The sequence below is a fragment of the Apis mellifera genome, linkage group LG1 (genome assembly GCF_003254395.2).
Source record: "Apis mellifera strain DH4 linkage group LG1, Amel_HAv3.1, whole genome shotgun sequence".
NCBI lineage: Eukaryota > Metazoa > Arthropoda > Insecta > Hymenoptera > Apidae > Apis > Apis mellifera.
The window spans coordinates 860,248-884,110 of record NC_037638.1 but is presented as its reverse complement, the minus strand read 5'-3'; the positions used below and the strand labels follow the sequence as shown (position 1 = coordinate 884,110).

At 34.1% G+C, this 23,863-nt stretch overlaps 3 protein-coding genes across 5 annotated transcripts in view; 1 reads left to right on the top strand and 2 right to left on the bottom strand.

Moving 5' to 3' along the window:
* Nedd9 (neural precursor cell expressed, developmentally down-regulated gene 9) overlaps positions 1–3,684 on the bottom strand; it is a 116,880-nt gene extending 113,196 nt beyond the window's left edge. Inside the window, exon 1 of one of the 2 annotated variants that reach the window (XR_407453.3) lies at positions 3,278–3,684. Coding sequence is in view for 1 of the 2 variants with exons in the window: in NM_001204751.1 (NP_001191680.1) it covers positions 3,278–3,322 (45 nt within the window). In the remaining variant the exon portion in view is untranslated. 2 annotated transcript variants of the gene reach the window in all.
* Positions 3,685–10,153: 6,469 nt separating this feature from the next.
* On the bottom strand, positions 10,154–16,752 carry LOC726756 (craniofacial development protein 1). Of its 2 annotated transcripts, XR_407471.3 has the most exons (4): positions 16,456–16,752; positions 15,704–16,103; positions 14,622–15,618; positions 10,154–11,258 (listed from the first exon to the last, which is right to left on the bottom strand). XR_407471.3 is itself a non-coding variant. In XM_001122476.5 (3 exons), the coding sequence occupies exons 2-3, from the start codon at positions 16,071–16,073 to the stop codon at positions 15,104–15,106; spliced, it is 885 nt and encodes a 294-aa protein (XP_001122476.1). In that variant the 5' UTR covers positions 16,074–16,103; positions 16,456–16,752; the 3' UTR covers positions 13,627–15,103. The 2 variants fall into 2 exon arrangements, 1 of the variants encoding a protein (XP_001122476.1); XM_001122476.5 differs by lacking the exon at positions 10,154–11,258 and having other exon boundaries at positions 13,627–15,618.
* Positions 16,753–18,084: 1,332 nt separating this feature from the next.
* LOC100578334 (transcription factor 21) lies at positions 18,085–20,300 on the top strand. The gene is made up of 3 exons (XM_003249062.4): positions 18,085–18,212; positions 18,454–18,777; positions 19,816–20,300. Exons 2-3 carry the CDS (start codon positions 18,457–18,459, stop codon positions 20,011–20,013), a joined length of 519 nt encoding a protein of 172 aa, XP_003249110.1. The 5' UTR covers positions 18,085–18,212; positions 18,454–18,456; the 3' UTR covers positions 20,014–20,300.
* The last annotated feature ends 3,563 nt before the right edge of the window (positions 20,301–23,863 follow it).

The following is a 23,863-nucleotide window of genomic DNA, read 5'->3' as shown; positions in this document are numbered from 1 at the left end:
TCTAACCGGTTGCTTGAAAATTGATATAATTTCGAAGTAGGTTAATAAGAAAAAAAAGAAAGGTAATTAATTTACTTATTAATCCTTCAATCCTACGTTTAATTTATGAAATATTCGCATGCAAATGCACGTAAATATCCGATAATTACAGCTCACGATCATGCTCATATATATATATATATATATACACATAATATTTATATTACCCAATCGTTCCAAGCAACGATTTCATTTCGAAAACTAGAAATTCTGTTCACAAGCATGAACGAACGAAGCGCGGCGACGAGTTTCGAAACAATCGATAAGAGAGCCCGCCTTAAGAATTCTCTGCCCGCGTACGTCACGCACCTTTCCACGAACGATAAACCTGAAACGAGCGTGTCGTTCAAGTTCGACGAAATCTGCGACAGCGAAACCTGTCGAGAAGTCGTGGTGGTGGGTGTAGTCCACGAGATCGTAGTCAACAAATCATCCGATCTTCCGGTCACTTCCGCTTCGAGTCGAAGATACATCTTTTTCCTTTAATAACCGACCAAGAATCTTCATTCGTTCCAACGAAAATTTTAATTTAATAAAATACTTTTTAGATTTTACTTCCAAAGGAGTTTTATACGGAATATCGAAAATGTTGTTTCACGGTCGTAGATTGGTTAAGCGTTAAATGAATCATCGATCGATGAATCATCATCATCGATGAAAATTTCAAAGTTGAAACTGAGAATTTTAATCAGAGATTCACATTTTTAGATTTGGTTTAGCTCGGTTGAACGATCGCTGGGTCGGTGAATTTTACGAGGAAAATCCTAGGATATTCTTGGCTCGCTGAGAATATTACTCGATTAGTCAACGTTTTTAAATTCCCTCGAAAAACTTAATTTCGGAGAATTTATATCTCGAACGAGGAAATTCCATTTCGTCAGATGTGTCAAAAGAATATTACGAAGAAGAAAAAAATTCCTTTACGCTCTATCATCTATACGGAAATAAATCTTTTCTCGAAGAGATTGAAAAGAGAATCTTGTTTTTTATCGTTTCGAGCGCCAAGCATCGAGTAATCGTTAAGTGAAAGGTTCGATCGATGTCGATCAAACGAATGATTTCATTTTTCCAATTGGAGCGGAATCGCGAGACGAAAGGCGTTTATTAACAGCGAGACGATACTGCGTTGATACCATTAATAGCATCGATACGAATGTATGCGGTTGCGGTTAAACCGGAATGCGTTATTTTCGATACGTGATTAGGAATGTGTAATTGTGCGTGTAAGATAAACGATACGGTGTTCGTTGGATCGAAAAATATGTTGTGGAATGATCATGTCTTTTTATGCGATTTGATCGAATCGAAATAATTATCGTCGATAAAAAATTATTGAAAATGATTAAAAATAAAACCAATGAAAATTTAATGGAGATTATCACGAATTATATATATATATATATATTTAATGATAAGATTTATGATAAGAGATATGTTGGAGCAATTTGAATATTTGGAAAATTATTGCGGATAAAAAGTACTGCAAGAGTTGATGGAAACGTAAGCTTAATATTCAGATGGGAAAGGAAATTGTGTCTGGCATGTTAATGTTAATTGCATTGATAATGGTAATAATTATGTTACGATTATTACGTTAATGGAGATAAGGATGATTATTTGAAATTGCAAGTATAAACTATGATAATAATAAATTGATATTACGAAAAATGGAAAACGATATTAAGATATGAATATTAAAAAAAAAATTGTTAAAATGTATTATTTAAACGGTCGTAAAGGTGATTAATTTTGTTGAAAAATCCAATTATTCTTTTTTAATCGAATAAAATCCGACATGTTTAATTAAACAAACATATATTTCCCGGAATAACGACTTAAATTACTTTATTGCGGATAAGAGGTGAATTAACTTCCTCTCCTTTACTCTTTAATCGAGAATTTCATTATTTGGAGTACGCAAAATCAAAATTATTATTCTATATTTTTCTATCTTTTTCCTATTCGAATCGTTTATTCGAATCTTATTTTTTAATAATAAATTTTTATTAATTATAATTTTCATCGATTTGTAAAAATTGAAAGTGTTCGTAACGTAGATATTATATTATATGAAATTATAGGAATAGAAAAAAAATAAGAATAACGTATAATTTCCTAATAAGATATTCATTGCCATTACTTATGTATCTAGTTTCGCGTATGAAAATAAAAAAAAAAAATAAACTATTTCGTTAAACCTGAGAATAAACATTTTAATTGCACACTATACATCGTATCTTATTGCGACTAAGTTGTAAAACTTGGAATTCTAAATATGTATATTTTATCAAATGAATACGATTCCGTGCAAATCGAGAAACTGGAAACCCGTTTACTGAAACCCCAGTACGCAATATTATACGTGAGCGACACAAACAGGAGGGATCGTGCGTTCAAAATAATCCGTTGGAATTCGATTAATCGATTTTGCTGATATTATCGATGAACTAACCTGTCATCCGTCGCTAATTACCACTGACGTTTATTATACGTTGAAAAGAACTATGGATGTAAGTGTACAATATTGACACAACGTGATGTGACACGAGGAACTTTCTGTTCCCACAAGACGATGTTCTTCAACCGGTAACTATGAACCGCAAATATTTGTCTTTTCCACGCCATCTTGACAGGAGTGGCACGCTGCTCCAACATTCTGCCAGTATTGTTATAATAGAACACTACCGATACAATTTTCCGTTTAATTTGGCGATATTCCTGACGAAATTCGTATTATAAACGAAATTTTACAAAACGATCGTACAATCACTCGCGTTTCGCAAGATTCTTAACACGCAATAAGGTTATTTCGCAACCAGAATTTGGCGGTTACCAATGCCTTGAACTTGTCACTTTTACTAAATCGATACAATCGAACGGTTACGTCTCGCACTTGTAACGTACTACGTGAAACTTTCGATGAAAAGCGACGAATTACGTCAACGCGTTTCACAAATTTCTCCATTCTACCAGACGACGAAACGAGTTTACGAAACGAGAAAGAAAAACAGAAGAAGTAGAGCTCGAAAGTATATACTTACGCGTTCAAGAATTCTTGGAAATAGACGTAAGCAAAAAAAACTCGCGTGTCACATAAACAGAATGTTCGCTTTTGACCGTGAGCAAAAACACGGCGACCGAGTATCGAAAGAAACTCCGGAGTTTCAGGTTGAAGGTTACGTTCGCAATACGAGTGAAAATAATGGAACAGTAGTAATATTCGAATTGTGTCGCTTACCTGATTTAACGTCGTAGGAATGATGTCAGGGGTCTGCGGTAACATTTTGTCGGTGATCTATGGTCGACTGCCCCTCGAGTCAAAACGATCTTGCAGCACACGCGATCGGTAGCATAATATCCGGACCAAAGAACGGTTCGAGAAAACACCTTGACAAAATATACACAAGGAATCGATCACGAGCGATTCTGGGCACTGATCGTTTATCACTGACCAACGTTGTTACGTTAACGCACTTACTTAATTATCACCTGACCGTCTTTACCGATCCCTTCGACAAGGTGAACCGATCGTTTTAGCGTTCCTCGTTTACGAAAATATCATTGATTTTTCTCCGCGACAAAAATTAAGCGCCGAAGCGAAAGAACACTCCCTCTCGCCACGGAATCATGCGCGAGACTGACGGGTCCGGGCGGTGTAGCTGAGGCCGAGCATAACCGAACGGCGACGGAAATGGCCGAATACCTATCATCCCCCCGAATACGCATACACCATGGTATTTCTGAAATTTAATCGCTATCGACTACCGATGAAGGAATTATCATAGGAATTGCTCCAATTCCTATTCGATATTAATAAATTAACTCTTTTCCGAGAATAAGATCTCGTTTAACTTGAATAAAATTTTCCTTATGCCTCGAGAGAAATCTAATTTAAAAGTTTTACATTTTAATAAAAAATTCTAGTTTCGGCAAAATCATACGAAACATATATCGGAAAACAAATATATCGATATTATATATAGATACAGATAAATTCAATCGATAAATTTTCCTCTTCTCTTAATTCTTATCTCCTATTATCTATTTTTATTAAATTAATATCGTTCTCTTGATATTACATATCTCCGACGTGTTCATATATAATATTACAAATTGTAATAAATAATATTACTTTAAATAAAGTTGCATATTATATACTATCTTCGACATTACGTAAGAGTTGATTAACCTAATTATTAATATAACTTATATAACTTGTATATATACATAGATTTATTTTACTCGATAAAATTAATAAATTCAAGAACTTGTATCGACCGTACACCAATTAAATATTCTCATTACAATAAATAATAATTTCCATCTACGTAACATTCTAATTCTTCGTCTCTTCAATCTCCACTGCTATTCCTCTAATAACGTTTCCCCATTATTTTTCCTTCATTCTTCCATTACTCCCCGTTATTTTCTAACATTCCACGCGGGTTAAGGACGAGAAAACTGTGTCACGTCGTTATTACATTATCGCACAAATGCGATGCACGTTTCTCACCGTGAAAATAGCCGAGGAAACGGTTTCAGAAAACGTTTCAGCAACGCCACGGATCTTTGATCCGGATCGGAGGGGCGGTTTTTTTATCGTTAAAACCGAAAATACGGCTTCATCTCTGAAGGAACAGTTTTGGTCCTTCATCGGAAGAGGCTCGTTTGTATTCACTCTGTAATGGTTGCCTCGCAGGACGCATAATAGTCGTATCTAAAGAGTCGCCTTGCAAACGACAAATTCCTTTCTCCGGCCATACATGGAATTTAAACGCCGCTTCCACGAGGCGAACCTTTGAAATTCGCGGAAACCTCGTTTGAAAGATCAAACACTCGGGCTGACATTACGAGGGGTCGTCCGTTGTGAAAGCGGCGGACGAAGCAAAGTGGAAGGACGAGATTAAAACCAGGACCATCGGTGAAACAAAAGGGCTCGGTTAAAAATATCGGTTACGTCAACTGGACTCCTCCAAGTCGCTCGATTCTGTAATCGCGATTCACAGAAGCAAGCTGTTGCATTATTTGCACTTTCAATTCGTGATATTGCGATCCAATTTTTTAAATCGTTTCGAACTTCATTGCAAATTTTGTCGTAAAACAAAAATCGTTTGTTTTTTTTTTATAATGCTTTTCAAGATGTCTAATGTGTTTAAATTAAATTTTGGAAAAGGTTATTTGAAATTAATCTCTACGTGGAAAGTGCATATCTCTTTTTTTTAATCTTTATGCTACCGAATGGAAAGTCCGTGAACCTCCTTTTTTAAATCCAGCCACACCTGTTTAAAGCGCGATAAGAGCGAAGGTTACATCACGAGGTGTATGAGTCAGAGGAATAATTCTCGTTCGACGAATTTTATGGATCGATGTTTCCAAAATGAGTCCTTCGCCGTGGTTAATGTGTCGGAAAATGACGAGGATACCTGTTAAAACGATCCATCCAAATTCTCACTCACAGACCATTCAATTATACCTCCTTTGAAATGACGTTCCTCTCTTTCGTTCTTTTAACCGTCTCAAGATAATGCGCCACATTGTGAACAAATTTGTAAATACTTCAAAATTAAAATAATTAAAAGAAACTTTTTAACCGAGAAAATTTCATCGTCAAAAAAACTATAATCGTTGTTGATATTTTCTAATAAAAAAACTCGATTACAAACTTTTTTCAAAAAAAAAAAAATCATTGAACTTTTCCCATATCTGTTCCTGGTCTATCGATACAACCACTCAAAGTGATCAATCAAAGTCTGCAAACTTTCCACTTTTCCCAATACATCCCAATGCAACAACAATCGGTCTTTTTTTTTTTAATTCAGCCTTTACGCAACACAAAGGATAAATTAATTACAGAAATCTGCTCGGATCGATAGCAGAAACTACACTTCCTACTACCTACTGACTTTCTACGGCCTACATTTTATCCGCAATAGAGAACGGTATTATCCGCATCGTCGAGCCAACGACTTCCGATATATATATCTATATATATATATATATATCCCTCGAATTGTACGAGAATTGCGTGGTAGGACCGGCGATAATTCCAATGTCTCGTTTACGTTTACGTTGTTGGCACGGATCGGTAATAGCGGCAGCCGATGTATCCTAAGAGGAAGAGCTGGCGCCGCGAAACCTCTAGAAGCCTATCCATAAAACATGCCCGCTCGAACGAGTTGGACGAAGAGCGAACGATCGTGAAAGGAGCGAGACGGAAAGGGCTAGCTCTGAGAGAGAAAAGGAGATCGAACAGTGCGCCTCTCTAGACGCCAGCTTCTCGTTCGTGGCCACCTAGAAACGTTTAACCGAAGGGCGCTCGTTTACACGGAGGGTGTAACGGAGGGACTTTAAGACGGGAAGAAAGATGGGAGATGGGAGAGTGTTCAACGGTAACTCGTGCTCCATCGAGAATATTCATTTAATCGGAGTTGGGCGTTGAAAAAGTGAACCGGTTAAAAATTTCGAGTAAAGTTAGTTCGAGTAATTACTTACGATTAACGTTGATACACTCCTTATATATAACCTCGGTTTTGTTGTTTGCCGCTACGGTTATTATCGAAGCAACTGTTAATTATTTTATAATAATATTAACTTCAACTGTTAAATTTTGTTTATCTTAATCGATGTGATGTAATATATAAACTTTCAAGTTTTGTTTATTCGTATTATTATTATAGTTGATCCATTCCTCACATAACCTCGACTTTGCTGTTATTATCGAAGCAACTGTTAATTATTTTATAATAATATTAACTTCAACTGTTAAATTTTGTTTATCTTAATCGATGTGATGTAATATATAAACTTTCAAGTTTTGTTTATTCGTATTATTATTATAGTTGATCCATTCCTCACATAACCTCGACTTTGCTGTTATTATCGAAGCAACTGTTAATTATTTTATAATAATATTAACTTCAACTGTTAAATTTTGTTTATCTTAATCGATATAATGTAATATATAAACTTTCAAGTTTTGTTTATTCGTATTATTATTATAGTTGATCCATTCCTCACATAACCTCGACTTTGCTGTTATTATTGAAGCAACTGTTAATTATTTTATAATAATATTAACTTCAACTATTAAATTTTGTCCATTTTAATCAATGTGATGATGTAATATATAAACTTTCAAGTTTTGTTTATTCGTAGCTATTACAGTTGATCTATTCCTCACATAACCTCGACTTTGCTGTTATTATTGAAGCAACTGTTAATTATTTTATAATAATATTAACTTCAATTATTAAATTTTGTCCACCTTAATCGATGTGATGATGTAATATATAAACTTTCAAGTTTTATTTATTCTATTACAGTTGATCCATTCCTCACATAACCTCGACTTTGTTGTTTGCCGCTACTGTTATTATCGAAACAACTTTTAATTATTTATTACTATTATTTATTTATTATTACAGTTGATCCATTCCTCACGTAACTTTGGCTTTGTTATTCTGCTACAATTATTATCGAACTTTTAATTATTCGTAACTGAAATTTTCGCTGCACTTGATCGATCGATCATGTGGCGATGTAACTTTTCAAGATATTTTCGTAATTTCTCGCGGCATAATTATAATTGTGTGATTGTTAAAATTTTGCGAGAAGAGAATATACATATCTATATATTTTATTTTCCTCGTTGAACCAAGAAAAAAAATATAGGAAAGGAAATATTCGTTTAATGGAACGATGTCAATGGTCGTTGTCCGATGAAATTATTTCATCTGGACGAGCCGTTAAAAGGAGCATGGCAACGACGATGCATACTTTGCGCCATGGGTCGGAATTAAGTACGAAAGGACACGGCAAAAAGGAGTCGAATGGTTCCACTTCGAGCTCGTGACTTTCCTTTCTTACGCGTTATATCTTGGCGCGCATTAATTCGTGCCACGTTTCTTCTTCGATATAATTGATCCACATACCGATCCAAGTGCTTTTAGGCACGAGTGGACGTCTTTGCGTTTTCGAGTGGACGTCTCCTTTTTTTACCTTAGACCCCCTCCATGCGCGAAACTCTCTTTCCTTACTTCCTTTCTAAACTCTGATTACTCTCGAATATTCAAATTTCGCGAAAGAAAAAAAAAAACTGCAATATAAAATGATATTTCGTGAAACTTTCTTGAATTCTGAAGAACACGGGGGGAAAACTGGAACACTCGTTGTTAATAAGAAGTTTCCACGGGAAAGAGTGGAAAATAAACTTTAATTCCGGACTGTTTGGTTGGCACGCAAGGTATATAAAACCAGACGTTGGAATCTTGGTAGTGCGAATCAATCTTATTGCCAGTCTCGTCTAGTCCGCTTCTGGCAAAAGGAATTCCTGGAATTTTATCAGTGGCGTATTCAAAAGCTACACTTGCTCGCGTAACAGCGCCCTAGCGAACTTCGTCGCAAGGAAACCGTATCTGTTTTCAGTTATCCTAAGTGCTAAATGTTTCTTTTCCCCTTTTAAAAGTAGTCTAATCTCTCTCAACTTGTACAAACGATCGTGAATTTCATTTTTTTCTTCCCAAACGCTAAAAAAAAATTCTTTCTTCTTGGAACTGGAACTTTTGAAAATGATGTTACTTACTCACGGAACGAACAAATGAAATTAGAAAAAATATATCGTGCACGTGGATTGTGGATTTTAACTACGTCACTGAATTTTTCCCCGAAAAAAAATCTACCAAAAACCTTGGAGCGGATTCTTGATCGCGAAAAAGAGGGACGACGATGAAAATAGATCTTGTTTTTGCCTTGGAGATTCCTTCAGGTGCGCCGAAATTACCCTTACCCCCGTAAAGGAAGCATGCCCGAACAAAGATGCAGCATTAATTATCCTCCGTTTGTCACGTTGTCGTTCGTCTCACAATTAAAAGGCACGTATCTCTAATTAACAATTGGCATGTACAATAAAAAAAAAATATCAAACTTGGAAAAATTAAATATTGTTTTACAATGACTTATAGATTGTATGATATTATTATGATTTTAACGTAGTTTATAATTGAAGTCTTGACAGAATATAATTTACTTTGAAAAAAAAAAAAAAAAGAGAAAAGATTAAAAATTTTATTTTCCCGATAAATTATATATTTTAAACTAGCTAGTTGTAATTGCTCGTTATCTCTACCTTTTTTATGCGTAACGATGTCTCGTCTGTTCGTCCATCGGATATTATAATTAAATCCGCAACCGTTTCCGATAATCTATCCACCGATCCTCCTGGAGAAAAAGAGAAGAGTTTTCCGATACCGGGACAAAGAATTAAACAAAATCCCCGAACCAAGTCGTTTCCATCTATGCCTTTATTATAATTCTTTTGTTGAACGTACAACAAACATTCCCTTTTATACAGAATAACACCTCCGCCCCGCAAATTTGCTTTTAGATCATCCAATGTACGACCAACCGTGCGTAATTTACTTTGAGGGCTCGCAGCGCTTTTTATTATCACGATCCCTTTGTAATTTATGTTATTCGATAAAACGGCAGAAGCCTTCTTTCCTTTTCGTTTTTTATTCCTCTCTCTCTCTCTCTCTTCGTGACCATTGCGCGTCAATTGCAAAGGTTCCCCCCTCCCTTTTCATCGTAATTATCCGCAAAACGAAGGCGATTCGAAGTTTCGTTCCTAGTTGTCGAAGAAACGCAAAAAAAAGAAACGCGATTTTCCACGACGCCTTATAAAACGCACAGTTTCGTCCAATAAAGAGCACAAAGAGTATCTTTTCACGCGTGTCCATTACGGGACTCGTATTGAAGGCTCATTTCGCTTAAAAAATAATGGTTTTCGCGTTGAAAGCTCGGTTCAAAGCTCTCAATTATTATTAACACTTTGATACCTGTCCCTTCACGGGACGAAGTAATTATCCGTTACATTCTATAAACGATTGTTTCTTGTTTTAACGCAAAGCTTTTGCTCAGCTATGTATTACAAGATCTTCTTTTTATTTAAAATCGATACACGAATTTCGTCGCAAAACTCGACGTCCTTCGGTGGACGAAAGGACTAAAAAAAATTGTGTTCAGAGGTGAACAGAAATCGCTTATTATCCGCTACTTTTCTTTTTTAAGAGATAAATGTAATTAAGTGATTTTGAAGGAATAGAATAATTCGATCCTCTTCAATTTGTATCGTATTTCATTTTATTCTCCATTTTGCGTACCATCTATGCGCGTGGACAGAACAAGATCAAGATAAGCCCTCGTTTAAGATAAATTACAATGGTATTAGATTTATCATTACACATTCCACAACACACATCATCATGTTTAATAACCACGTCCTAACTTGATTCAAGTTACTCGAACGATAACTGAATCGAGACGGAAAGTTTTTCCTCGAGTTTTCGAGTCAAATTACCTTCCACTTGAATTTCAATTTCCGGTCGTTCGTCAAATTCAAGTAGCCGACACCGACCGATCCGAACAAAGGGACGCTTTCAACGCCTCGATCAAACTTAACCTCACCGCGTACGTATGCACGTGCGCTCTTCTCGGGCAATCGGGAAAGTAACAAGTGCATTCTCTCTCTCTCTCTCTCTCTCTCTCTCTCTCTTCACCGAAGAAGGAGAAGGAGAGGTTGGTTCGAGGCGCGTTGAAAAGAATGGAAGTTGGCCAAGGAACGAACGGTCGAACAGATATTCCGGTTCGTGAATAAACTGCCGATGGCAAGGCCACGACTAACGGCCGCCAGTCTGGCGTCGATATTCCCGCTTTTGCACACACGATCCGACAACAACGATCCACCTTCGGCTCGCGTGGCTTCCTCTTTCGCCCGCCTCCCCTCCTTCATCCTCCTCGCCGCGTGCAATCGGTAATTCGACTTTACGACGCTCGCGACACCTTCCAGGATCATTCAGAAAGAAGGGGAAAAGAAAGAGAAAAAAGGCAACGTTGCCCGAGGCGCTTGAAAAATTCGCGACTCGTTTAATTGTATTCGATTTTCGTATACGAAAAGATCGCAAGGTGGATTTTAATAGATGTTTCTCGCGTGATGAGATGGAAGGAAGAAAATTGTTCTTTTATTTCTTTTTTAAAGGAGAAACTTACAAAGGTTCGAACAAGATTTTTCGTCTTTTCTTCTTCTTCTTTTTCGTAAGACTTGAATTTCTCGTTGCGACATTCTTGTTACACGTTCTTGTTTCGAATTATTCGTAGAGATTATACATTCTCGATTTTCTTCTCTTTATATCGTATATATACGATTGAAACGGAGCATTGATTTTCTGTAAAGAGAAATACAAATTTTCCTTCCTGTAAAATAATCGTGGATAAAATGTTAATAAATTCGCGGATAAACGGTGAGTTCGATATTATCATGCGATTGTTTTACGATGCAAAGTTTAATCGCGAAAATGATGTCAAGCAAAATGAATCAAGAATCAATCGTGACGACGATTGTGTACGTACGATCGTTCATTATGATAGGATTCGGCCCCTAGGGGATTTGATACGAGGGATCAGATATTTGATCGTGGCTAATGTCGAGATAACAACGATTCCAGATCGGAATGTTGCATCGAGCGAACGAGGACGAGAATTCGATCGATCGATCGAATTACATTTTCGCGATAATTGAACTCGAAAAAATGATGTTCTCGACAAGATCAGACTTGTCCAAGCAATGAGTAAAATCAAGGTTATGTCATTTACATGGAACCCCCAATAATTTTTGGAATTATTGAAAAATGATAAATTACGACGAAGAAATATATTTCACCTATTGGTATTCCTTGCTAAAATGAACAAATATTGTTTAGAACATGTACGTTATAATAAAAAGAGAAAGAAATGTTGAGGTTTACGTCCTCCGCGAAATCGGGAGGTTAATGAAAAATCTACGCAAGCAAGTGATCGTTTAAATCTTAATCTTAATCGTCGTTCTTCGATTTTAATTAATAATATAAATTTTATTCGATCTAACAAGATTCGATATTATGTATGCATATATTTCATCTTTGAATAATTTATCAGGTTAAAATTTGAAAGAGAATAACGAAAAATGAAAAGAATATGCAAGGATCCAACATGTCCGGCAAACCATCCTTGTATAAAGTATCATTAAAAAAATTATTTGTATACGTATATATATATGTGTGTGTGTATTTTTACATAATAACGTAAGTTTTATATAAAAACGTTATCGTTCAAGGAATTTCAATGCGAGTACATCAACAACTACGTTAATTAATAAGAAGAAAAAGAAGAAAGAATTAAAAAAGCAGAAGAAATTGAAAAAAAAACCGAATAATTTAAAGTACGTAGAAAAAAATAATTCTAGCATTGCGATCCTTTTAAAAATTATTTTAAATTATTATTCGAAGGAATGAAGAGAACGATAATATAATTTATGTCTAAAAAATTTTCATTTGATTTCTAGCAAAAAATGTCAAACAACGAAATTACCCATAGAAAGTACTACGTCATTGTCGATATGTCGGTGAGAGGATGATAAATAAATTATAATCTTTATTGCGTACCGTCTCTCTACGCTTATACGAAAAGGAATAATTTTGCTAATTCTCCAAGATTCTTATTTACATTCACATTTCTCGTTGAATTTTTCCTTTTAGACGTACACACACACACACACACAATTCGTGTCTAATATCTTAATAATCTTTGAACTACAGAACGAAAACCTGCAACGCGATCCCGAAACCGGTCCCGAAAATAATCTGCCAATGTCCTAAAAAAATAATTCCCAAAAAAGAAAATAAGGCAAAAAAAATAATTAATAAAGTAACAACAAATGGATGCATGAAGATTATGGAACAGCCAATTTCTTGTTTATGCGTTAAAAAATCCAGTTCAGAAGACTTAAAAAAATTGTGCAAATGTTCGTCAACGTGCACATTTCTTTCACAATATAATGACTGTTGCTGTATAAAGGAAAAAGTAAACTAAACAATCGATTTTTATTTAAAAAAAAAAAAATATATATATATATATATATGTACGTTGTAAAAATCGTAATCGTTATATTAAAATCAAGAAAGAAATTCATTCGCGACAACGATAGCGATAATACGCTATCTGATAAAATTCAATTTTTATTTTAGACGAAAAAGAAAAAAAAGAAAGATAATTCGATAGATTATTGCTATTCTAAAGAAATGCCGTTAAAAGGAACATTATGCCCAACATACCGTGAACGAAGGTTAGAATCATCAACATAATAAATATTTTTATATTATAGCGTACGAAATAACGTTTTCATACTTGAAATTTAGTCCAAAGAAAAATATATTTGTCAAAGGATTCTCCAGGTTACGTAATAAACTACGAAAACTTAAAAATCGGTATGAAAAATTATCATACGTGACACGATTGTCACGACAAAGTTTGTTTGATAATGATTATTTTTTTATTTTTAGTAAAAAAAGAAAAAATGAATACATCGAACACCAATGTTGTGGAAATTCTTTTCGAAATCAAAATCAAAAAATGGTAATAAATATTTGTGAAATTAAATGATGGAACACGATAATAATATACAATGCTACATTGAAAAAAAAGTAAACTCGTATTCTTTCATTTCAGGAGAAAAGGAAAGTGAAATTTTGCTAATAAAGGTAACGATGAAAACGATACTTCTGATAAATATTTCGTCTATATTTGCTTACAAAATCAATATAGCTGCTCAAAGGCTCGATGTATAAACGAATAGGATTTTTCTCGTGTCGATTATTATATAGCACGAAATCCACTCGATATACAACGAGACTAAGAAATATTTTGAATTTGTATATTGGCTTGTATAATTAAGTAATAGTGAATGTAAATTTGTATGAAATATTAAATAGCGTCCAAATGTCGATCATTTCTTACAGGATGTATAATAAATTTAAAGATTCCTTTATGCTAAAGAAAAAAACGGAGAGAAAAGTACAACGCCAAACGAAGGACGCAACATAAACAATATATGTTTGATGTTTTCAATTACATACATACATATATATATGTATATATAAATCAATTATATATGTACATATATATAATATATATATGTACATATATAATTTATATACATATGTATAAATTTTATATATATAATTTATATATGAAATATACAAATCAATGCTATTAAGCCATGAATATAAAATGGTTTAAATATTTAACGTATATCTTTATTTTTACGATGTTAAATAGTCCATAGACATAAAGAAATTTCATACACATCCGTAAGACATTATTTTTTACAAATATTCTAAAAATTGTAAACCTGAGCTTTAAAAATTTTTTTTTTCTTTTTTTGAAATGAATTATCGATTGAACTATATTGACATGTTATTTTTCGCAGATATGCCATGTCGTAATTTTGTGAATAAATATGATAAATAGACATAGTTGAAAAAATATAAAACAATTACTGTAATCTCTCGTTTGTAATTCTGTTAACAATAATCTAAGTTTTCTATCTCGTTTATCTCTCGTCTATAAATATAATAAAATGTTTCTCGTGACTCGCCCAAGGCAGTGATCGTAAATGAAGAAAAATGTCATGATTATTTCTAAGGCATACATACTAGAATACATATTGGTATGTATTCATTTATCATTCAAACGACACTTTATTAAATACCTACACTAATCTACACTGTCATCAATCATCCTTTCTTCCACTGAAATGGAATAAAAACATCTCTGGAGCTTGTTTATTGTTAGAATATATATCGTCGGTCTCCGAAGCACCAAGCTTCAAACATCCTGCTTCGATGCGAAGTTCTGTGATATAATGGCTCGAGACAACGCTCGCAGATGATACATTAGACTATTACATAACGTACTATATTATCTTCGATACATTGGAATGATCAGTCTCTTCTCACAGAATTGGCTCTCAACCGTTTCTTAACCAGATCCAGCCGATTGTCAAGCCAAGCGAGGCAATCACATTTTTATACATGGCATGAGATATTTAGTAAGAGTTTAAACAATTCGAGTAAATATGTGCTACAAGCGCCAATAATTGGCAATTCTAATAAGATATTTTTCTCAATACCATTTCTGGTTCTCATTATTAAGGAAGATATATATATATAAAATATATATACATAAAATTATAAATTCACCGTGTACTACGTCTGTTTGCATTACGTAATTGTTTTTCAATTTCAAATTGCCGCAAATCTGCTCTTTGTAAGAAATCTTGACGTTCTAAATATCCATCCTTGCCTTTGTTATGAGTACTAATTTCTTCCTCCAAATTCTCTTGTTTCTTATAATTATCCCAATCTAGTTTGGATTTTTCTAACGTACTAATTTTCGCCTTCTTCCCTAATTGACCAAGGACAGAAGAAATACCTCCTAAACCAGCTCGTTTGAAACCTCTACCTCTTCCAGATCCTCTACCCGCGAGAGATCCAGAATTTCCTGTTTTCTCAGAATTCTCAGCGGAGGATAGAGATATTCTTGCTTCTGCTGAATCTATAGAGACTTCTTTTTCTACTTTTACTTCTTCACCGGCAAATTCAAATACTTTAGTTATTTTTACTTTTTCTTCCGCTTTTGGCTTTTCTATAGATGGGGATCTCTCTTTAGATTTATTCGTTATATTTTGTTGCTTAGGTTTTGGTGTCATTGCTTTAAAAAATACAAAAAATATGTATATATATTTCATTATAATTATAATTAACTAACTATTAAATACATAATTGAAATTAATTACCTGTATCTTTCATAAAATCAGCCCAAAGAGAGTCGGCCCTTTTTTTCTCCTCTTCTTCGGTAAGTTCTTTTTTCTCAATAGATTCTTCTTTTTGTTGTTTTTCCTCTTTTTCATCATCCTTATCCTCTGTTATCTTTTTCCTTGTTCTTCTACGCTTTCTAATTTTAGATTTTATAACTTTGTTTTTCTTCCTTCCTCTTTTCTTAATGTTCTTCGTTTCTCTTTGGTTTTCATCATTCTCTTCTTCAGGACCACTCTCTGCATCACCTTCAGATTCTACTTCAGATACTGGCTCACTGTCTGCACCATCGGGAATATAATCTTCATCATCTTCATCAGAATCAGAGGGCAATTGGTGTTCTTCAGTCATATTTAATTAAAATTTTATTCGTAATAGTAACTGTAAAATCGTAATATTGCATTCTTATTAAAAATCGGTCTAAATTAATTAACATAATGTTCTTTGTTTTTTTCTCCATTATATTATTAACAAAGAAAACTTTCGCGTTTTACATCGTTTCGAGTAAATTTTTAAACAAATACTTAATTTAGAAGTTTTTACAAGTATCTATGCAACATTCATTAAAAAATAACGATTTAGATAACACATAAACAATTATTGATTTCGTAATATTGAACTTTATCACGTTTCGTATACAAATATACAACCTAACCTCTTTAAAATACATAATTACATAAAAAAATCAGTATCAAATAACTTAGTTATTGATTATTACTATTTTGGTACTTACGAATTTTCTCCAAAACACGATCTTTCTAAGCTAAAAATTCAGTTAGACAATGAATCACCTTCGGGAACTTTCGTTAAAATATTCCGAATATTTTATTTCCTTTGTTCCTTTCCAATAATTTGTTATATACGGAAAAATTTGAATTAATATTATTAATATTTTACAAACACAGCAAAGAAATACCACTACACGTGAGAAAATCACAAAAAGTAACGACCGAAGAACACGAATCGACTCGCGATTCGCAAATGCATTCGTATATCATCAGCCATTTTTAACTTGCTCCACGAGCGCCTTCCCACGGTAAAATCATAAACCACGATATTACGTTCAAATTTGCAACGATGTATAATTATATTATAAATTACAAATACATTATGTTACTATAAAAGAAATTGTAATTAAATAATAAAAAAATAAACTCTTAGATTTTTTACGTATCTTTTACAGATTCTAGGAACAGAATTTGATTCGGATAATTACAGTGTCGACATCTATATGCAAATGTCCATCCCATAAGTATAGAATACAGGTGAAAACCATAAGTAATTTGTGATTTTCTATCTAATATTTTTTTGTTTATGCCCGAAGATCCTTTTATAAAAACGTATATTTATTCGATAAATATATTTACTTAAAATATTACAAATATTTATTTCTTAAAATATATCTCGGTTTAATTGCCAAGTAATAAAGAATGTACAGTGTAAAGAAACGATTAAGAAAAATTCTAATTTTTCAATTCGAAATTCGACCTCGCTTTAATTTTTCTCTTTTTTTTTTAAATTCCACTCCACACGGGTGCACAGTTACAAATATATGTACACGTATCTCGAGAAAGAAACATGACCAATTACATAGAAATGTATCAAATTGCGGAGGAACGAATTTGTCGAGCAATAAGTCAACTCCTGCTTTAGGATGTTAAGTAGGATCAGCAGGGTCACCGCACACCTCATATTACAGGATCCATTTCGAGTCCTCCTTTCAACGAAATGGTTGACAGCCCGTTTACAAGGATTTAAATACGATTAATGAATCGATTTTTTTTTTTCCTTTTGAAATGAAAGAATGAGAAAAAGTAGTGATATTAGAAGGGAAATAGATGGAATAGAACTTTTCAAAAATGATTTAATCAAACAAATTAATATATACATGTCTAATATATTATGAGTACAAGTCGTTTGAATGAATCTGCGTTTAATGAGAGAAGAGCAAATTCGAATCAAAAATTCTTAACCATAAAAATCAACATTTCAAAACCCAAGAAGATACCGTAACTTAATTAAAAAAAAAAAAAAAAAATACGACATCCGGACGTCCGGAAGAAAAAATCGAGAGCAAAACTCGATTCCACGCGGGAAAAAAAAAAAAGAAACACCATTCGTGAAATAGTCGGGAAGAGGACGGAAGAGGAGGAAAGGATGGACCAGGTGGCTGCAGATGACGCAGTACCGAACGATTGGACGAAAAGAGCCAGGAAAAGCGAGGTAGGAGGACGTTGCCAAGCCAAGAAGGAAGATGCTTCTCGCGTCGAGGAAGCTCCGCCCGATTTTCAGAGGCGTCCCCAAATCTCCCTCTTCTTCCCTGCCAATGTCCGTTTTCTTTCCCCTCCCTCCCTCTCCCGGCGCCCTCCTCTTCTCGGCCGAAACTTTTCACGTTTCACAATTAGTTTCGCGCGAGCGTCGCGATCCATCGTGACATCCCATTGATACGAGCCGAGGGGAAAAAAAAAAGTCGAACTCGTCGCGAATAAGGTGAGCTGTTCCATCCCCCCTCCCTTCCTAAATTTCACTTGCAAGGAAATCTTGCTGAAGGTGTCACTTCCATTAAAAAAATATCGAGGAGTAAAAAAATTTCCAGAACATAATTTTCTTATCATTCCTCTCGATGTGGTCCAACTTGTTTTGTTTCGTAACAAGTTCTCCAATAAGTAAATGGTTAAAGTAAAATTGACGATTGGGTTCGAGAAGTATGATTGCGTTCGAATGATTGCAGAAGATGCCACGAAAGCGACGCGCCTCGACGCCTACGCTGGAAGCGGACGAGGATGAATTCGCGTCCGAGGGCAAGTACAGCAAGGACGATTTGGAGAGCCGTGCGCCGAGGAACGCGGCCAACGCGAGGGAACGGGCCCGGATGAGGGTGCTAAGCAAGGCGTTTTGCAGATTGAAAACGACTCTACCTTGGGTACCAGCCGACACGAAGCTCAGCAAATTGGACACCCTCCGCCTCGCGGCCACGTACATCGCTCATCTTCGAGCCGTTCTCAGAGACGACGCGGACCCGCACTCCGAGACCAGGTCTTTGTCCCTGGCGCTGGTAAGTTTTTTCGAGAGAGAGAGAGAATTATTTGCAATTTGTAATTAAATTAGGAAAATTGACGACGTAACGATGCATTGAAAGTTCCGATTTTTAAGAAAAGTAAAATTAAAAATGATTTTGAACAAATTTCAATTGATGATAAGTATACCATGATTATAAAAAGTAAAAAAATTCTTGAAATTAGATCTGAGACTATATAAGAGATTAATCTAGGAATTTTATTACGAGATTTAATATTAATTAGTCTGATCTTAATAAGATATTATTTGAATTTATTATTAGTGCGAAAAGTGTGACTAAAAGTGATATTTAAAATTTATGAAGAAAATAATCTCGATAATTTATTCGATTATATTATTATTTTAAATCAAATTCTTATTTCGTCTTGATTTTTAATTTTTTTTTGAAATGATACGATTATTTGTTTCATATGATTTTGTAATTTCTTTTTTTAACTTACGTGAATATCGGTCATATATCGCAATATTGTCGATGAGAAATCATTATTATTATTGTTATTATTAAGAAATTTCGAAATTTTGAACACCAAGCGGAAAATAAATGGAGCAAGTGTTTTTTTGTTCGTTCTTTTTTCTTTTCTTTTTTTGCACAATTGCAATGTTTCGTGTCACGATTGAAGAGCCGTGAAATAACAAAGAATCCAGGTGGATCCAGTCGGCGTCATAACGTCATTTTCTTAGAGACGCTCTCTCTGTTTACGTCTGTCCAGGTGGATCGAATCACTTTCAAAGCTTCCTCCGCATCCTTTTCCACCATTAATCCTAAATTAGTACCATTATTCGGGAGAACGATCGTTCATTCCATTTGCATTGAAAACCGATCGAAATATTATATTTTCTCTGTCGATCTATTAGAAGAAAAAAATTATATAAATTATATTAAAAAAAGTGTGAAAGCGAAAGGAAAGAAATTTTTTAAATTAAATTAAAGTTTCGATGTCTTCTATCAAAATCTAAAAAATTAGCGATTAAAAAGTAATTTTATAAAAAAATCTTTCTTATATTTCTGTCGCAGTCGTGGCCGTTTACTTTTCAAAGTGGTAACGCTTCCATGTTGATGAACAACAGTTGCAACGTATCATCGTCAACTTCATCGAGCCCTAATCAGTACCGTGGTCAGCAGGGAGCGCACGAGATCCAGAATTTCCATCATTCTGGGCATCATCAAGCCATGTCACTACGTCATAATCACGAGTCGCTTTCGTATTTCTAATAAAGCTTCTTTTTCTTTTTTATCGAAGGGATATACGAGAAAAGAACATTCTGTTCGTTCGAACAAAAAAGGAAAAAAAAATTTCTTCACTCGCAATAACATTATTATATATGAAATCGTATAAATGAAAATTTATATTTATTTTTCAGAGTGCCTTATCGTACCTATTTATTGATCTGTATTCACTTTAAGGACGATTATTATAATATCTTTAGATTAGATCCCATTATTGTAACCAAAGCGTAAATACTAGTCCAAATAAAATATTTCTATACAGAGTTAATAAACTGCAAATATTATACATGTTTTGGAATTATTTTATCGATTTATTCCACGACACGAAGAAAAATTAAATATAAAATTGTCTTAATAATCATAATATATGGGATATAAGATTTTTTTCAATTAATAATTTTAATGTTTAATTTCGAAAATATTAATTTCGCGGAAACTTCAAAGTTATTCGAAAGAAAGAAAAGATTAATGCGGCTTCCGGAATAGAGGAAGAAGGACGTAGGTAAGGAAAGAAGGATAAAGAACATCAAGTTAAATAAACAGCACGAAGGGCCTTTTGTGTAAACCTGAAACTAAAATAATATATCTCGTTCCATCTACAAATCGACCAAAGTCGAGCGTATCGTTTAGGGCCCTCATATGTCAATACAAACCACCTCTCGGATTTTATGAATCATATATTTCTCCACATTTGTATATATGCTCGCCGTTTCTTACGAATGTTTTTTAACTTTCTTAACCTCTGTGAATTTCTTCATTTCACGCGAGTTATCTTAAAGGAATTTTCTTCTCGAAGAAAAGTATTATATTGTGAGCGATATATCGATAATTTTTCTTTCTTAAGGAAAAAAAGGAGGAAAAGAGAAGATTTTTAATCGATAAATTGTACAACGATGCGATAAAGTTAATCCACGCCATCTTTTGAACGTATAAATTAAATAGACTGTATAGAAAAGGAAAGCAAATGATGAAAGAAGGATGGAGATAGAATAAAAATCGTGGAATCAGCACCATCTTCAGAATGCCGCAAATGAAACACAAGATATAAGAAGGGCAAATATTGGGAGAAGGATAGAGATAGAAATAAGAATTAACATTCGGTACCATCTTTCGAGTATAAAAGACACCATTCCAAAAATAGTCAAAGATGGCGTCTATTCTTAATTCTTATTCCATCTTACCATACTTCTGAAAAGATATCTCTGGAGCATATTCGAGAGATGGCGTCAATTCTTAATTCTTATTTTATCTTACCGTACTTTTGAAAAGATATGTCTGGTACTCGAGAGATGGCGCTAATAATTATTTCTTATCTTATCTCTATCTTTTTCTTTGTATTTGCCTTTCTTATTTCCTTGTGTTTCACTCGTGGCACTCTGGAGATGGCGCTAATTCCACAATTTTTATCCTATTTCCGTCCTTCTCGTATTACTTGCTCTCCTTATCTATAGTTATTCTACAAAATTTGCACGCTTGAAAAACTGGTGTCGATTTCCGATTAACTTTATTGCATTGTTATCCAATTTATTGATTAAAAATCTTAATAGAATTTGTTCCATTTTTATTCGTAAGCAAGTACATCTTACATATATTTTTTACATTCTGCTGCTTTCGTCGTACACTCTGTTTTAACAAAACAAGATAATTTTAAAATAACTAAGAAACCAAGAGAAAGAATGAAAGAACCTGTTCTGCTGTCACTGCACGGAAATTATGGTTCGAATCTTCAAGGAATGTCATTGTAACACAGTGCGTATGCGAATCCTGAGGCGAATTCCTATCATTGATGATTGAAAGAAAAATGCATGCACGCATCTTTCTTGATTGCGATCAAGGCCTCTAGAAGTCCTCGTCAATCGTTTCTTGGAAATATAAATATCGAACGTTTTAAAACGGTTTCTTTGTGTAAAGCCTCTTCTTCTTTTCTTCAAAAATCAAACGAAATTGATATCGTTCCTGTAATTATTACACGATACGGTAAAAAATACAATTGTCACTAAATAGCTTATTTATTTTATTCGTTCGTAAAAAATTAAACATAAAATTATTTATAAAAATAAGTTACAGCAAGTTACACAGTACATTTCCAATATTTAACTTCGCTTTGATAAGTGCTTGCGCATTAGCACCATTGATTCATGGATTCAACTTTGCGCGTCATAATTATTATCGCATTAACGATGGTCACACCTTCTCGCGTTAGAAATTCAAATGGTTTGACACATATGTTTTTTTTAAGTGCACCTTATATAGCACGTTCAATAAATACTAGTTTCGATTCATTTGAATAAAGTGACTTACGCAGGATATTTCTCGACATAGTTTTGATGGACACGATATTCTCGTTTCGAAGTATAACCTCGAGATAAATATTTCTGAAACAAATTATTAAAAAAACGATATTTATTAGTCTGATCTAATCAACTTTTATTACAAATGATATAATCGTAAAATTTTCGCAATTTATATACCTTTGTTGTAATAAATTATTCTTCGCCTAACCTCAAAGTTTCGACTCGCACGAAAAAGAGGAAATATTTTTGGAGAAACGGATTTTTTCGACGGATTTCAAGGATTCAAGGATCCCATCTCTACAAATTACACACATTCAATTTGTCTGAAATTTTTCCAGGCGTAGACCACTCGTGTAATCGTTCGAAACATAAACGACATATTTTCTTAAACGATAGTGCTAGACATTCATAGTCCTTTAAACCCGGGGATATAGTTGCGTATACGTGTGCAGTCGTTACGCGCGGTTATGCGCGCGTATACGCGGCGCGTTTAAATTCAAACCGTTCAATGGTCAATAAAAGTTTATTCCTACACGCGTGGCAATGAAAATTTATCGCATGGCTGTGATATCATGCGAAACGAAACGCAGGTGCGCCGGATCGTTGCCGCGAATTCACTTGTGGTTTCTACAAAAACATAGAAATGCGCGCCCCCTTTCACGCCGGCTCACCGCCATTAAACCTGTGTTCCTCGGCCTTCCTTTTTTGTACCTTAAAAACGATGTTTTCGATGTTATTATGTAACTATTTAATTTCAACTCATTCCGTCCTATTGTTAACGCGTCTGCTTATATATATATTTTATACCTTTGGCAAAACGATGAAAGGAGAGAAGGCGTTTAAAAAGTTCGCGGAACTTTAACTATCGTTCGTTATTCTTATAGTTTATACTCGTAATCCTTATTTTAGAATTAAAGTTTTACTGTTATTATTTATCGTTGCATAAAATTTAAAGATAGGAGAATATTTAAAACGTTAAATCTCTCTAAAGCGGCTCGCCTATGCAAGAGATGTAATTTCCATTTGACAAAGAGCGTGATTACGAATCATGCAATTTCGCAAGGCGAAGTTTCCTCGAAAAGCCATGAACGGAAATTACGCTTTGCGAGTACTGTTATCGTGTCCTGAGAAAAAAAAATGACCACTGATAAGAACACACGTGTTCGAAAGACGAAACGATCGCTCCCTCGAGTCGTATTAACTCCACGCAATCGAGGAATGTCGCCTCCGTGCGAGTGCAGAAGCACCTAAAATTGCCAATATATATATATATATATATATTTCAAAAACTTATGAAAAGTAAGTGTTCCTGAGTCACGAATTTTTTTTATCGTCGCGATAAAATACGTGTCGCAAAGTTGACGCAAAAATTGACTAGAAATCGTGAAAAGAAAATTATTCCAATGCAAGAATATTTTACGTTTGAAATTGAGAAAAATCAATAAATTGTATTCGATTTATGAAAAATTATCTTGGTAATACATTATTAATCGATTAAATCAATCTTTGTGTATCGTCGTCGTTTTTTTTTTTTTTTGTTC